At 43.3% G+C, this 17,112-nt stretch overlaps 1 gene segment (V, D, J or C); it reads right to left on the minus strand.

Moving 5' to 3' along the window:
- Positions 1-9,160: 9,160 nt before the first annotated feature.
- On the minus strand, positions 9,161-16,110 carry LOC139551263 (T cell receptor alpha variable 8-6-like). The segment is given in 2 exon segments: positions 9,161-9,474; positions 15,966-16,110. Coding segments are annotated over 2 exon segments (459 nt in total).
- Positions 16,111-17,112: the final 1,002 nt, after the last annotated feature.

Raw genomic sequence — 17,112 nt, forward strand, 5'->3', positions numbered from 1 at the left:
TCAGTGACTTATGTGTCACTGTGGACATTACAACACAGCAATACAGAGCAGAGTCTTTCCTCTCAGCAAAGGAGATCGCCAGATCTTCCCAAGTTTTCCCTTTATTACTTTCTACAGTGAGGCGAGGGTGCAGAAAGTAAAATAATTGTGTGGATAAATGCCATACTGTATCTGAGGTTAGATGCTAGGGATAATTTCCAACACAGTTTTTAAAAGGAGAATATATTATCATGAGTAAACCCCACCCCTGCCCTAAAATATGCATAAGAAGAGTTTATCGTGAGCTGTCAGGTTTTTGTACAGTGTTTCTGGGTTTCCTGTCACTGTGGGCTCTATGGCACAGTAGTACAGAGCAGAGTCTGTCACTTCAGCAGAGGAGATCTCCAGATCCACACGTTTAGCCTTTTTGTCATGATTTAGAGTGAACCCTGGTGTTTTTGCAATCATATGTTCCATAACCAGTAACTGTGGTGATGATTGTGGATATTGTCGATACCATTGAAGAGTGACACCAGAAGAGTAGTTACAAGAGAGAGTAACTCTGTCCCTTTCTGAAGCCACTTCTACATCAGTGTAGGGTGTTAATACCTGTTCAGAACTGAGACCTGTAAAACATAAAACACATATAACATTTAATACTTTAAAACCACATTGAAGATTGAATAAATTCTGAATGCAGTGTATGCATTTGGAATTTATTCAATCTTCAAAGATAAAAATGTTGTGCATTATCTTCACATTCCTTGATTTGAAAAATAAATACACCTAAACATAATCACACTCAGTTTGAATGAAAATGTAGTTACTTACCTATCAAGTCAAAGAAGAGTAAAAGTGAACAGAACAACATTGTAGATGGCAGGATGTGTAGAATAAGCACCAGCTGCTAATGAAAAGCACAGCATCAACTGGCTATAATCTACATGGTAGTATCATGTTTTATCTTCGTAATCTGTAATCTAATCCTGAGTTTTATAGTTTTAGCTCCTCCTACTGAAGATGTTGAAACAAATATATTGTATAGGTACATTTACTGACATCTCCACTTGATGGCGCTGTGGTCGAACAAAAATAAATCAGATGCATGTAAATCTATAACTAACTGACAGGCGACAGGTCTGTGTTCTGCTGAGTGCTGAGTCAGTGAGTTAAGTGTCACTGTGGACATCACAGCACAGCAATACAGAGCAGAGTATCTCACTTCAGCAGAGGAGATCTCCAGATCCGCACACACCTTCTCTTTGTTCAGTTTAACAGGGAGGAGAAGGTAGGGAGGTTTAGCTCTCACTACAGTCCTAGAGGCATGGAGGATGAAGAGGTAGATTTGGGAATCCTGGATACTGTTTATACCACAGTACACTGTATGCTGAGAAGTTGCAGGAAAGCTGAACATTACTATCCTCATCTTCATACACTTCATGTTGGTTTGGCTGGATGGTCTGCTGAAAACTGTCACCTACAAATGTGAAGAGGTGATGGATAAATTACAAGGTAGATGTATTTTAAATTATTAAAGATCTTGGTATTTACTCAAAAATCCAATAAACTATACATTAGCCTAAAACATGTACTTAATAGAATGACAGGAATACAGTAATTTACTAACCTGTTGCTACACAAAGTCAAATAAAAATTGTTTTTACCTACAGTACTAAGCCACACCCCTGCACTAAAAAATGAATAAGAGGAGTTGATCGTGAGCTGTCAGGTTTTTGTACAGGGTTTCTGGGTTTCCTGCCACTGTGGGCTGCAAGGCGCAGTAGTACAGAGCAGAGTCTGTTACATCAGCAGAGGAGATCTCCAGATCCACACGGGTTCTCTCATCGTTCAGTTTAGCAGTCATTCTTGGGTATGGAGGAGTAGCTTCCACTACACGTGGAGTTGCAGTGTCTGTGAGGAGGAGGAGGAATTGGGGTGCTGATCCAGGGTACTGTCTGTACCACTGAAGATTATTAGCCTTTACTGTATAGTTACAGGAGATCTTAGCTCTGCTACCCTCTAAATAATACTCCTCAGGACTGGTTGGAGTAATATCATCCTCTAAAGTATCACCTACAAGGGCTGAAATCAGTAGAATATAACAGAGTAGCATCATGGTCTATGTTACAGATCAGACATACATGTGTTATTTAGAAAACAGCAAAGCCAAAACACTGGTTTGACTTTGAAATGATAAGTAGGCATATACAATGTTGCTCCTCCTCTTTACATAGGTTTTTAAACACACCCACCAGGTTTCCTGTCAAAAAGAAAAACCTTGAGATGCACCATCTCCTGTAGGTCATGTCATGTACGTATAGAATGTGTCAGGTTAGGTTTTTGTACAGCGTTTGTAGGTTTCCTTTCACTGTGGGCGTCAGTGCACAGTAGTACATAGCAGAGTCTTTCTCTTTAGCAGAGGAGATCTCCAGATCCACACAGTTCTTCTCAGCATTCAGTTTCACTGACAGTCGAGGATCCAGACCTGGAGCCCGTGATGGAGACCCAACACCATGCAGGATAAGCAGGATATACTGAGGAGGTGATCCAGGGTCCTGGCGATACCATTGAAGAGAGACTGCAGATGAGTAGGTGCATGAAAGTGTAATATTGCTACCTGTTGGTGCATACACCTCCTCTCTGATAGGCTCAATGGTCTGACCATTACTGTCACCTACAAAATATGCAAAATATGTTATTATTCTATTATTACTCTGTTATAGATCTATTTTTAACGCATCAACATTTTTGATTCAAAATAACACCAATAAAAATGTTTATGATTAAAGTAGTTTACTTACATGCAAGTACTAAAAGCAAAATGAATGTGGGGATTGACATTTTTGGATGAAACTGAAAGTTCAAATCATAGCACACAGCACAACAAGATTTGTGTATACTAAAGTAACATCCTCCTCCATCTAGTTTTGAATGGACCATCTCTTCTCAGACCTTTGAAGCCCCACCCCAAAATACAGAGAGTTGTCAGATGAGCAGAAGTAACAGCAGACTTCTTGCTGCTGCTTGATTCACTGTCACATCCTCAAAATGCCAGGCTGCATTGAAATATGAGTACCTTAGTCTCCCTCTATTGGATATTAGATAAAACTGTGTGTCATGCCTTGACCGTAGAGAGCTTTTTATGTCTCTATTTTGGTTTGGTGAGGGTGTGATTTTGGTGGGCATTCTATGTTAATTTTTTATGTTTTGTATTTCTTTGTGTTTGGCCGAGTGTGGTTCTCAATCAGAGGCAGCTGTCTATCGTTGCCTCTGATTGAGAATCATACTTAGGCAGCTTTTTCCCACCTGTGTTTTGTGGGTAGTTGTTTTCTGTTTAGTGTTTTGCACCTGACAGGACTGTTTCGGTTTCGGTTATTCACTTTGTTATTTTTGTTTAGTGTTCAGTTTAAATAAAAAGTAATGAACACTTACCATGCTGCGCTTTGGTCCGATTCCTCTTCATCCGATGACGACATCCGTTACATTGTGTTATTTATCTCCAAATATTTTCTGGATTTTAGGGCAACAGAGTTGCTTGATGCAAGATATTAATTTATTCAACATGAGGCGTTCATTCATTCACAGCTTATGTTGTTTTCCTATTTAAACCTACAATCTAAAGTATAAATCAGCAACATCATCAGATAGCCATTAAAAATCATTTTCGGTGTATTTGTGTTTTGTCTATTCTAGGTAATGATGAAATTCAAAATGAGCTTGATAACTTTTTACACTGTTTTTTTGTTCAGGTTTTGGGACAGTGTGTGAATGTTTCCTGACACTGTGGGCTGCATGGCACAGCAGAGGAGATCTCCAGATCCACAAGGGTTCTTATTACACTAGCACTCTCTATAGTACATTAGACAAAGTGTAAAGCCTACACGTCTAGCTCATATGATATGATTAGCCTAAAGGAATTTACAATGACTTAAATGTTCCAAGAAGTAAGTATGATTCATTTATTTCTTTAAATTTAAAAAGTTGAAAAACATACAGATATTCTATTATAATTCATGTACAACCACTCATGTAACCTACAGAGTTTCTAATTCAGGTCTACTACTGTACATAAAGTATATTAAAATACGTGAACCAAAAACACATTTTTACGTGAACCAAAAACACATTTTTTGGTACCTTGCAACGACTTAGCTAACCCTTCCCCAACCCATCCACCTCGCCGGCGGGAGCAGGGTTTTTCTTTGTGGCCAAAAAAGACGGTGGATTACGTCCTTGCATCGACTACCGGGGTCTTAATGCCATAACCGTCCGTAACCGCTACCCGCTACCCCTTATGGCCACAGCCTTTGAGCTGCTCCAGGAAGCAGTGGTCTTCACTAAGCTTGACCTACGGAACGCATACCATCTTGTGCGGATCAAACCCGGTGACGAGTGGAAGACCGCTTTCAACACGCCTACTGGTCACTACGAATACTTGGTGATGCCCTTCGGCCTGACCAACGCCCCGGCTGTGTTCCAAGCGCTCATAAACGATGTGCTTAGGGATATGCTTAACATTTTCGTGTTTGTTTACTTGGATGACATCATCTTTTCGAGCTCCCTTCAAGAACACACTAAGCATGTCAGACAAGTGCTCAAACGCCTCCTAGACAGCCATTTGTACGTTAAGCCGGAAAAGTGTGAATTCCATTCCTCTCGAGTACAATTCCTGGGATTTGTAGTGGAACCCGGTCGAGTCCAGATGGACCCCAAGAAGGTAGGGGCGGTAGCGGATTGGCCCACCCCCAAGTCCGTTAAGGAAGTTCAGCGTTTCCTGGGCTTCACTAACTTTTACCGCAAGTTCATCAAGAACTTCAGCTCGGTGGCAGCCCCTCTCTCAGCTGTAACCAAGGGTGGCAACACAAGGTTTCTGTGGGGAAGAGAAGCTGAGACGGCCTTCCAAGGACTCAAGCAGCGCATCCTCTCTGCTCCCATCCTGACACTACCGACGGCGGATGAAACTTTTGTGGTGGAGGTAGACGCATCAGAGGTTGGTGTTGGAGCTGTCCTGTCTCAGAGGGGGGAAGACAAGAGGCTTCATCCTTGCGCCTTCTTCTCTCACCGGTTTACCCCGGCCGAGAGGAATTACGATGTGGGGGATCGTGAACTCCTAGCGGTTAAGATGGCATTGAAGGAATGGAGACACTGGCTCGAGGGGGCTTCTCAACCATGTCAAGTGCTTACGGACCACAAAAATCTGGAGTATATCCAGCAGGCGAAGCGGTTGAACTCCAGACAAGCTCGATGGTCTCTTTTCTTCAGCCGTTTCCAGTTTATCCTCACCTATAGACCCGGGTCGAAGAATCTCAAACCGGACGCTTTGTCACGAGTCTACTCTCCTGCCATTCGAGAAGATACTGACATGACTGTTCTTCCTGCCGCTAAGATCGTGGCTCCAATCTCGTGGCAAGTTGAGGATACCGTGAGACAAGCTCAAGCCATCGAACCGGGTCCTAAGGGAGGTCCTGCCAATCGGTTGTTTGTTCCCAAGGCAGCAAGATCCCAAGTCCTTCTGTGGGGGCACTCCTCTCGCCTCACCTGTCACCCGGGCGTAGGTCGCACCTTGGAGTTCATTCAGCGTAAGTTCTGGTGGCCCACCATAAGAGAAGACGTTACCACTTTCGTCAAGGCCTGTCCCGTGTGCTGCCAGGGCAAATCTTCTCACCTCTGCCCTCAAGGACTCCTTCACCCTTTATCTATTCCCCACCGACCCTGGTCCCATATCTCGTTGGACTTTATTACTGGCCTTCCTCCGTCCCATGGTAATACTACTATCCTAGTCATCATCGACAGGTTTTCTAAGGCGGCCAGGTTTGTTCCCTTGACCAAATTACCTTCTGCCAAGGAAACAGCTGAGTTGGTGATTAACCATGTGTTCCGAGTCTTTGGCATTCCGCAAGATATGGTTTCCGACAGAGGTCCCCAGTTCGCCTCAAGGTTTTGGAAGGCCTTCTGCCAACTCATAGGGGCCACGGCCAGTTTATCTTCAGGGTACCATCCGGAGTCCAACGGCCAAACCGAGAGGATGAATCAGGAGTTGGAAACCACCCTCAGATGTATGGTTTCCAACAACCCGTCCACATGGTCATCCTTCATTGTTTGGGCCGAGTACGCGCACAACACCTTGTGCTCCTCCTCCACTGGTATATCCCCGCACGAGTGTCAGTTTGGCTATGCTCCTTTATTGTTCCCGGACCAGGAGGCAGAAGTCAGAGTGCCTTCAGCCTCGAGGTTCATCAGACGCTGTCGGCTTACGTGGAAGAAGGCCCGTCTTAATCTTCTGCGTTCCTCACAGCAGTACCAGCGACAAGCCAACAGACGTCGCCGTCCCGGTCCTACCCTGTACCCCGGCCAGAGAGTATGGCTCTCAACAAAGAACTTACCGCTACGGGTGGAGTCTCGTAAGCTGTCCCAGAGATTCATCGGTCCCTTTAAGATTGCCAGGAGAGTCAATCCCGTTACTTTTCGCCTGCACTTACCCAGATCCCTTAAGATCAATCCTACATTTCACATTTCTTTATTAAAACCTGTTGTTTTTTCTCCCCTTATCCCGGCAGGCAGACCTCCCCCTCCGCTCCGTGTCATCGGAGGCCAGTCGGCTTATACCGTCCACCGGATACTGGATTCCCGCCGGGTGCAGCGGTCCTGGCAGTATCTGGTGGACTGGGAAGGCTACGGTCCCGAGGAGCGCTCCTGGGTTCCTGCCAAGGACATACTGGACCCTGACCTCATTCGTCAGTTCAGGGCCCTCCACCCTGAGAAGGCTGGTAGGAACGTCAGGAGCCGTTCCTAGGAGGGGGATTCTGTCAGGTTTTGGCCAGGACTGTTCAGGTTTTGGTCACTAGATGTCCCCATTGCACCTTTTTTGTACCTTTTGTTTTTTCCTTGCTCTAATTATTGTTTGCACCTGTGTGTCGTTCCCTTGTTAGTATTTAAACCCTGTGTATTCCTCAGTTCTTTGCTCAGTGTTTGTATGTTAGCACCCAGCCCCAGCCTTGTTGTGAAACATATATTTCTCTTATTGGATTTTCCAGAGGTTCTCTGGTTTAGTGCTTGTGTATTTTTGAGTAGTCTATTGAGGTTTGTTTTTCCCTGCTGTTTTTACCACTTTGTGGAGTTTCTTTGTATTTTGGAGGATATCCATTTTGTGCCTCTTGGCTTTATTTTTGGACGTGGTGGATTTTTATTCTTTGCCTGAAGATCTTGTCCTTTTATTAAACCACCATCTCTAGTACTGCTGAGTCTGCCTCATCTTCTGGGTTCTGCCGACTATTAGTGATTGTTTCTCTCACCGGGTCCTGACAAAAGTGGAGTCGCAATTCAACGGCTCAGACACGAGACGTATGTGGCAGGGTCTACAGACAATCATGGACTACAAAAGGAAAACCAGTCACATCGCGGACACAAACGTCTAGTTGCCAGACAAGCTAAACACGTTCTTTGCGCGCTTTGAGGATAACACAGTGCCACTGACTCGGCCAGCTACCAAGGACTGTGTGCTCTCCTTCTCGATGGCCGAATTGAGAAAGACATTTAAACGTGTTAACCCTCGCAAGGCTGCCGGCCCAGATGGCATCCCTAGCCGCTTCATCAGAGCATGCGCGGACCAGCTGGCTGGTGTGTTTACGGACATATTCAATCAATTCTTATCCCAGTCTGCTTCAAGAGGGCCACCATTGTTCCTGTTCCCAAGAAAGCGAAGGTAACTGAGCTAAATGACTATTGCCCCGTAGCACTCACTTCCGACATCATGAAGTGCTTTGAGAGACTAGTCAAGGATTATATCACCTCCACCTTACCTATCATCATAGACCCACTTCCATTTGCTTACCAGTCCAATAGGTCCACAGATGGTGCAATCACCATCACACTGCACACTGCCCTATCCCATCTGGACAAGAGGAATACCTATGTAAGAATGCTGTTCATTGACTATAGCTCAGCATTCAACACCATAGTAACCTCCAAGCTCGTCATTAAGCTTGAGGCCCTGGGTCTCAACCCTGCCCTGTGCAATTGGGAATTGGGTCCCGGACTTCCCCCAGGTGGTGAAGTTAGGAAACAACATCTCCACTTTGCTGATCCTCAACACTGGTGCCCCACAAGGGTGTGTGCTCAGCCCCCTACTGTCCTCCCTGTTCACCCATGACTGTGTGGCCATTCACGCCTCCAACTCAATCATCAAGTTTGCAGATGACACAACAGTATTAGTATTGATTACCAGCAATGACGAGACAGCCTACAGGGAGGAGGTAAGGGCTCTCGGAGTGTGGTGTCAGGAAAACAACCTCTCACTCAACGTCAACAAAACAAAGGAAATTATCGTGGACTTCAGGAAACAGCAGAGGGAGCACCCCCCTATCCACATCGATGGGACAGCAGTGGAGAAGGTGGAAAGTTTTAAGTTCCTCGGCATACATATCACTGACAAACTGAAATGGTCCACCCACACAAACATCATGGGGAAGAAGGTGCAACAGCGCCTCTTCAACCTCAGGAGGCTGAAGAAATGTGGCTTGTCACATAAAACCGGTAGGGATATCCTTGGGATATCCTTGTCTCAGTATGTAAAAAAAAAAATATATATATATATATATATATAATAAAAATGTAATAAAATGTATGCACTCTACTGTAAGTCGCTCTGGATAAGAGCGTCTGCTAAATGACTAAAATGTAATGTAAAATGTAAAACCCTCACAAACTTTTACAGGTGCACAATTGAGAGTATCCTGTCGGGCTGCATCACCGCCTGGTACGGCAATTGCACAGCTCACAATCGCAGGGCTCTCCAGAGGATGGTGTGGTCTGCACAACGCATCACCGGGGTCAAACTACCGGCCCTCCAGTACACCTACAGCACAGAATGTCACAGGAAGGCCAACAACAACCATCCAAGCCACTGCCGGTTCACCCCACTATCATCCAGAAGGTGAGGTCAGTCCAGTTGTATCAAAGCTGGGACAGAGAGACTGAAAAACAGCTTCTATCTCAAGGCCATCAGACTGTAAAACAGCCATCACTAGCACAGAGATGCTGCTGCTTACAGACCGACTTGAAATCATAGGCCACTTTAATAAATTGAACACTAGTCACTTTAATAATGCCACTTTAATAATGTTTACATATATTGCATTACTCATCTCATATGTATATACTGTTATTTACTATATATTGAATCTTAGCCTATGCCACTCCGACATAGAGCACAGTAGTACAGAGCAGAGTCTGTCACTTCAGCAGAGTAGTTCTCCAGATCCACACTGGTCTTCTCTTTGTTCAGTTTACCAGAGAAGTGAGAGTCAAGAGAATCCGCTCTCTGTCCAGTCCCAGTGGAGTGCAGGATGAAGAGGAGGAATTGGGCTGATCCCGCATACTGTTTATACCACAGTACACTGTATGCAGAGGAGTAGTTGCAGGAAAGTTGAACATTGAAACCCTGCTCTCCATACACTTCATGTTGGTTTGGCTCGATAGTCTGCTCATAGGTGCCACCTGCAAATGTGAAGAGATGAACATTGAGTATTGTTTTCATTGAAATAAAAATGTATTGTTGTAATTTTCAAAACAGAAAACATGACACTACTTTGAAAGCCATAACTTACCCATTACTGAGAACATAATAAGTGACCAGATGAACAACATGGCAGGGGTTGGAAGTCAAACTGACTAATATCACAACAGAAGCTGAATCCTCTAAATCAGCTTCATCTGCAAAGTTTTCAGTTGATCATTTCTGCTTAGTTTACCTAAAAGTGTATCTACAAGTTGCTTTAAAAATGTTCAATCTCTCCTCTTCTCTCCTCTCCTCTAATCTCCTCTCCTCTCCCCTAATTTGCCCTCTCTTCAGTGATACTGCATCTCTCATTCCCTCCACTGGGTGGTGTAGGAGGCAGATTCCCTCCATTATTGCTTCAAATCAAATCAAAATGTATTTGTCACATGTGACGAATACAACAGGTGTAGGCCTTACTGTGAAAAGCTTACTTTCAAGACCTTAGCCAACAATGCAGTTCAAGAAATAGAGTTAACCTTTCAGTGATACCCATCCCGGATCCGGGAGCATCCTCATCAAAAAAGCTGACTAGCATAGCCTAGCCTAACGCGACAGGGATATCATATAATATACTTTTCATGAAATCACAAGTCCAATACAGCAAATGAAAGATAAACATCTTGTGAATCCAGCCATCATTTCCGATTTTTAAAATGTTTTACAGCGAAAACACAATATGTATTTATATTAGCTAACCACAATAGCCAAAGACTCAACCGCATATTTTCACCATGTTTCTACCGCATAGGTAGCTATCACAAAACCGACCAAATAGAGATATAATTAGTCGCTAACCAAGAAACAACTTCATCAGATGACAGTCTTATAACATGTTATACAATACATTTATGTTTTGTTCGAAAAATGTGCATATTTGAGGTATAAATCATAGTTTTACATTGCAGCTACCATCACAAATAGCACCGAAGCAGCCAGAATAATTACAGAGAGCAACGTGAAATACATAAATACTCATCATAAAACATTTATGAAAAATACATGGTGTACAGCAAATGAAAGATAAACATCTTGTGAATCCAGCCAATATTTCCGATTTTTTAAGTGTTTTACAGCAAAAACACAATATATATTTCTATTAGCTCACTACAGTAGCCAAACACACAACGCAATTTACTCCCCGCGAAAATAGCTTGCACAAAACCGACAAAATAGAGATAAAATGAATCACTAACCTTGAACAAATTCATCAGATGACAGTCTTATAACATCATGTTATACAATACAATTATGTTTCGTTCGAAAATGTGCATATTTAGAGCTACAAATCCAGATTATACATTGTGAATACGTAGCATCGATTCACCAGAATCTCCAGAGATATTTTGGACACTCACCTAATCTGACCGATCTGACCAAAGAACTCATCATAAACTTTACATAAAAATACTTGTTGTATGGCAAATGAAAGATACACTGGTTCTTAATGCAACCGCCGTGTTAGATTTAGGCAGGCCCTGAAACAGAGCCCCATTTTCAGAATTTTCACTTCCTGTCTGGAAGTTTGCTGCCAAATTAGTTCTGTTTTACTCACAGATATAATTCAAACAGTTTTAGAAACTTGAGAGTGTTTTCTATCCAATAGTAATAATAATATGCATAGTGTATGATCTAGAATAGAGTACGAGGCCGTTTAAATTGGGCACGATTTTTTCCAAAGTGAAAATATTGACAAGAAGTTAAGGAAATATTTACTTAATAAACTGAAGTGAAAAAAAGTAAAATAATCTAGTCAAATCTAAAAGTAACACAAGAAATGACATAACAATAACAAGGCTATATACAGGGGCTACGGGTACCGCTTCAATGTGCAGGGGTACAGGTAATTTGATGTACTGGGCCGTACACACTACCCTCTGTAAATCAAATCAAATCAAATGTATTTATAATCCCTTCGTACATCAGCTGATATCTCAAAGTGCTGTACAGAAACCCAGCCTAAAACCAGAAACAGCAAGCAATGCAGGTGTACTAGCACGGTGGCTAGGAAAAACTCCCTAGAAAGGCCAGAACCTAGGAAGAAACCTAGAGAGGAACCAGGCTATGAGGGGTGGCCAGTCCTCTTCTTGCTGTGCCGGGTGGAGATTATAACAGAACATGGCCAAGATGTTCAAATGTTCATAGATGACCAGCATGGTCAAATAATAATAATCACAGTGGTTGTCGAGGGTGCAACAGGTCAGCACCTCAGGAGTAAATATCAGTTTACAGTTCATAGCCGATCATTCAGAGTATCTCTTCTGCTCCTGCTGTCTCTAGAGAGTTGAAAACGGCAGGTCTGGGACAGGTAGCACGTCCAGTGAACAGGTCAATGTTCCATAGCCGTAGGCAGAACAGTTGAAATTTTATTACGTTTGCAATCGCAACAAATAATCTGCTCAGACCCCAACCAAGGACCATCAAAGTGCTATAAATTCTCAGACAACACAAAGATTCCTTGATGCCCTTCCAGACTCCTTCTGCCTACCCAAGGACGTCAGAGGACAAAAATCAGTTAACCACCTAACTGAGGAACTCAATTTAACCTTGCGCAATACCCTAAATGCAGTTGCACCCCTAAAAGCTAAAAACATTTGTCATAAGAAACTAGCTCCCTGGTATACAGAAAATACCCGAGCTCTGAAGCAAGCTTCTAGAAAATTGGAACGGAAATGGCGCCACACCAAACTGGAAGTCTTCCGACTAGCTTGGAAAGACAGTACCGTGCAGTATCGAAGAGCCCTCACTGCTGCTCGATCATCCTAACTAAAAAGCAGCATTCCCCAAGTGAGGATGGCTTTCACTTCAGCAGTAATAAATTCATGAACTTCTTTGAGGAAAAGATCATGATCATTAGAAAGCTAATTACGGACTCCTCTTTAAATCTGCGTATTCTTCCAAAGCTCAGCTGTCCTGAGTCTGCACAACTCTGCCAGGACCTAGGATCAAGAGAGACACTTAAGTGTTTTAGTACTATATCTCTTGACACAATGATGAAAATAATCATGGCCTCTAAACCTTCAAGCTGCACACTGGACCCTATTCCAACTAAACTACTTAAAGAGCTTTAGTAAAGAGCTTTAGACTGTAGTGTAGAGGAGGAATTGGGGTACTGATCTTGGATATTTTAATTGGAGTGGGTCTAGGGTTTTCGGCATGAAAACTGTAATATCTTATGTTTCACCGAATCGTGGCTAAATGACGACATGGAAAACATTCAGCTGGCGGGTTATACGCTGAACCGGCTAGATAGAACAGCACACTCCGGTAAGACAAGGGGGGCGGTCTGTGTATATTTGTAAACAACAGCTGGTGCACGAAATCTAAGGAAGTCTCTAGATTTTGCTCGCCTGAAGTAGAGTATCTCATGATGAGCTGTAGACCACACTATTTGCCAAGAGAGTTTTCATCAATTTTTTTCATGGCTGTTTATTTGCCACCACAGATGGACGCTAGCACTAAGACTGCACTCAGTCAGCTGTATAAGGAAATAACTAAACAGGAAACCACTCACCCAGAGGTGACGCTACTAGTGTCCGGGACTTTAATGCAGGGAAACTTAAATCAGTTTCACCTAATTTCTATCAGCATGTTAAATGCACAACCAAAGGGAAAACAATTCTAGATCACCTTTATTCCACACACAGAGATGCGTACAAAGCTTTCCCTCGCCCTCCATTTGGCAAATCTGACCATAATTATATCCTCCTGATTCCTGCTTCAAACAAAAATTAACACAGGAAGCACCAGTGACTCGGTCTATAAAAAAGTGGTCAGATGAAGCAGATGCTAAACTTCAGGACTATTTTGCTAGCACAGACTGGAATATGTTCTGAGATTCTTCCGATGGCATTGAAGAGTACATCACATCAGGCACTGGCTTTATCAATAAGTGCATCGAGAACGTCATCCCCACAGTGACTGTACACACATACCCCTACCAGAAGCCATGGATTACAGACAACATTCGCACTGAGCTAAAGGGTAGAGCTGCCGCTTTCAAGGTGCGGGACTCTAACCCGGAAGCTTATAAGAAATCCTGCTATGCCCTGCGACGAACCATCAAACAGGAAAAGCACCAATACAGGACTAAGATTGAATCTTACTACACCGGATCCGACGCTCGTCGGATGTGGCAGGACCTGCAAACTATTACAGACTACAAAAGGAAGCACAGCCGCGAGCTGCCCAGTGACACGAGCCTACCAGACGAGATAAATCACTTCTATGCTCGCATCGAGGCAAGCAGCACTGAGGCATGCATGAGAGCATCAGCTGTTCCAGACAACTGTGTGATCACGCTTTCCATAGCCGACGTGAGTAAGATCTTTAAAGAAGTGGTTTCACAAGCTCATGACACATATGAGTGTGTTTGCTCTCTCCTTACCTACCCATATCACAGTAGACATTTTGGCTGAAGAAACTTCTGATCCTTGCTGCATTTTGTTGTGGTATGATAACTATTAATTCATTTATTTTCTTACTGCCTTTGCTCCAATCCCTTAATTTTTTAAAATATCCATTTCTGTATAATACTAGTATTAATTTTATGCATATTTTTTCCCTCAATCATGTTGCTTGATTATTTTCTCCCTTAATGGAAATGTGTATTACATTATTTTCCAGAATGCAGAGGAGAAGAATCAGTCATTCAGCCACCAGGAGATGTGATCGCTACTGAGGGAGAATAGGTCACATTGGACTGTCAATTTGATACTGTGTACAGAAATCCAGACCTGTTCTGGTACAAGCAGGGAGCTAATGATTTCACAAAGTATTTGCTGAAGCGGGCTACTTCTGGATAATGCCATTGAATTCCAGGGGAGATTCGATGCCCATCTCAATTTAACTCAATTTAAGTCAGCATTAAAATCAGTTCCCTTGTCATTCAAATGTCAATAATTAAGTTGATTTCTAAAAAGTCTTAAAAAATAAGCTTCAATCACTTTTATTAAATTTCTTCCTCTGCAGCAATGGTATCCGGAGATAGTGGGACTACTAACAAGGAGGAGTACACCCCCCAAATGAGGGTGAAACAGAGACTCTGAGAGGATGTACAACAACTAGTACATTCATAAATGACTTGTTTTAGATGAGCTTGTTGGTAATTTCCTGACCAAATCAAATCAAAGTTTATTTGTCACATGCGCCAAATACAACAGGTATCTCTTACTGAAATGCTTACTTACAAGCCCTAACCAACAGTGCAATTTTTAAGTAAGAAAATAGGTATTAGGTAAACAATAGATACGTAAAGAAATATATATTTTTAAATCTGTAAAATGACAGTGAAAATAACAGGTGGTACCGGTACAGAGTCAATGTGTGGGGGCACCGGTTAGTCAGGCTAATTGAGGTAATATGTACATGTAGGTATATTTAAAGTGACTATGCATAGATAATAAACAGAGAGTAGCAGCAGCGTAAAAGAGGGGGTTGGCGGGTGGGGGGGGGAACAATGCAAATAGTCTGGGTAGCCAATGTGTGTGGGCACTGGTTAGTCGGGCTAATTGAGGTAATATGTATATGAATGAATAGTTAAAGTGACTATGCATAGATGATAAACAGAGAGTAGTGTAGCAGCAGCGTAAAATATGGGTTGTTGGTGGTGGTGGGGAGGTAGGGGGGGCACAATGCAAGTAGTCCGGTAGCCATTTGATTACTTGTTCAGGAGTCTTATGGCTTGGGGTTAAAAGCTGTTGAGAAGCCTTTTGGTTCCTGACTTGGCACTCCGGATTTGCATGCCATGCGGTAGCAGAGAGAACAGACTCTTTTTTAGGGCCTTCCTCTAACATTGCCTGCTGTAGAGGTCCTGGATGGCAGACAACTTAGCCCCTTGTGATGTTCTGGGCCGTAGGCACTACCCTACGTAGTGCGGTCGGAAGCCAAGCAGTTGCCATACCAGGCAATGATGCAACCAGGCAAGATGATCTGGATGTTGCAGCTGTAGAACCTTTTGAGGATCTGAGGACCCATGCCAATCTTTTCAGTCTCGTGAGGGGGAATAGGTTTTGTCGTGCCCTCTTCACAACTGTCTTGGTGTGTTTGGACCATACTAGTTTGTTTGTGATGTGGACACTAAGGAACTTGAAGCTCTTAACCTGCTCCACTTCAGCCCCGTCAATGGGAATGGAGGCGTGCACTGTGCTCCGTTGCCTGTAGTCCACGATCAGCTCCTTTGTCTTGATTACGTTGAGGGATAGGTTGTTATTCTGGCACCACCCGGCCAGGTCTTTTACCTCCTCCCTATAGGCTGTCTCGTCGTTGTCGGTGATCAGGCCTACCACTGTTGTGTTGTGTGCAAACTTAATGATGGTGTTGGAGTCGTGCCTGGCCATGCAGTCGTGGGTGAACAGGAAGTACAGGAGGGGGCTGAGCACGCACTCCTGAGGGGCTCCAGTGTTGAGGATCAGCGTGGCAGATGTGTTGCTACCTATCCTCACCACCTGGGGGCGGCCCATCAGGAAGTCCAGGATCCAGTTGCAGAGGGAAGAATTTAGATCCAGGATCCTTAGCTTAGTGATGAGCTTTGAGGGCACTATGGCGTTGAACACTGAGCTGTAGTCAATGAATAGCATTCTCACGTAGGTATTCCTTTTGTCCAGGTGGGAAAGGGCAGTGTGGAGTGCAATAGAGATTGCATAATGTGTGGATCTGTTTGAGCGGTATGCAAATTGGAGTGGCTCTAGGGTTTCTGGGATAATGGTGTTAATGTGAGCCATTACCAGCCTTTCAAAGCACTTCATGGCTACAGATGTGAGTGCTATGGGTTTGTAGTCATTTAGGCAGGTTACCTTAGTGTTCTTGGATACAGGGACTATGGTAGTCTGCTTGAAGCATGTTGGTATTACTCAATCAGGGACAAATTGAAAATGTCAGTGAAGACACCTGCCAGTTCGTCAGTACGTGCCTGGAGCACACGTCCTGGCAATCCGTCTTGCCCAGTGTGCTTGTGAATGTTGACCTGTTTAACTTCTACAGGATCGGTGGGTCCCCCACAGGACAGTTGAGCTAACGTAGGCTAATGCTATTAGCATGAGGTTGTAAGTAACAAGAACATTTCAAAGGACATTGACATATCTGATATGGGCAGAAAGCTGCTTCCATCTAGTGGCCAAAATCTAAATTCAGCCTGGGCTGGAATAATACATTATGGCCTTTCACTTGCATTTCAAAGATGATTGTACAAAAAATGTATTATCTTTTACCAGATCTAATGTGTTTTTTCTCCAACATTAATTTCACATTTCCACAAACTTCAAAGTGTTTCCTTTCAAATGGTATCAAGAATATGCATATCCTTGCTTCAGGTCTTGAGCAACAGGCAGTTAGATTTGGATATGTCATTTTAGGCGAAAATTGGGAAAAAAGGGTCAGATCCTTAAGATTAACTCTGCCTTAGGAAGCATTGAGGACGAGCTTACACCAGGCTCTCTAAGAGTCTTATATAACACTATCAAATTGTTTTTGTAAGGGGGTTGTCCTGTATATTCTGTTGTCAAGGTGGGCTTCAGAGCACAGTAGTACACAGCAGAGTCAGACAGATGTACCCTCTGGAACATCAAGGGGACTGATTTGGT

This window comes from Salvelinus alpinus, chromosome 23, assembly GCF_045679555.1.
Source record: "Salvelinus alpinus chromosome 23, SLU_Salpinus.1, whole genome shotgun sequence".
In the NCBI taxonomy this organism is placed as follows: Eukaryota; Metazoa; Chordata; class Actinopteri; order Salmoniformes; family Salmonidae; genus Salvelinus; species Salvelinus alpinus.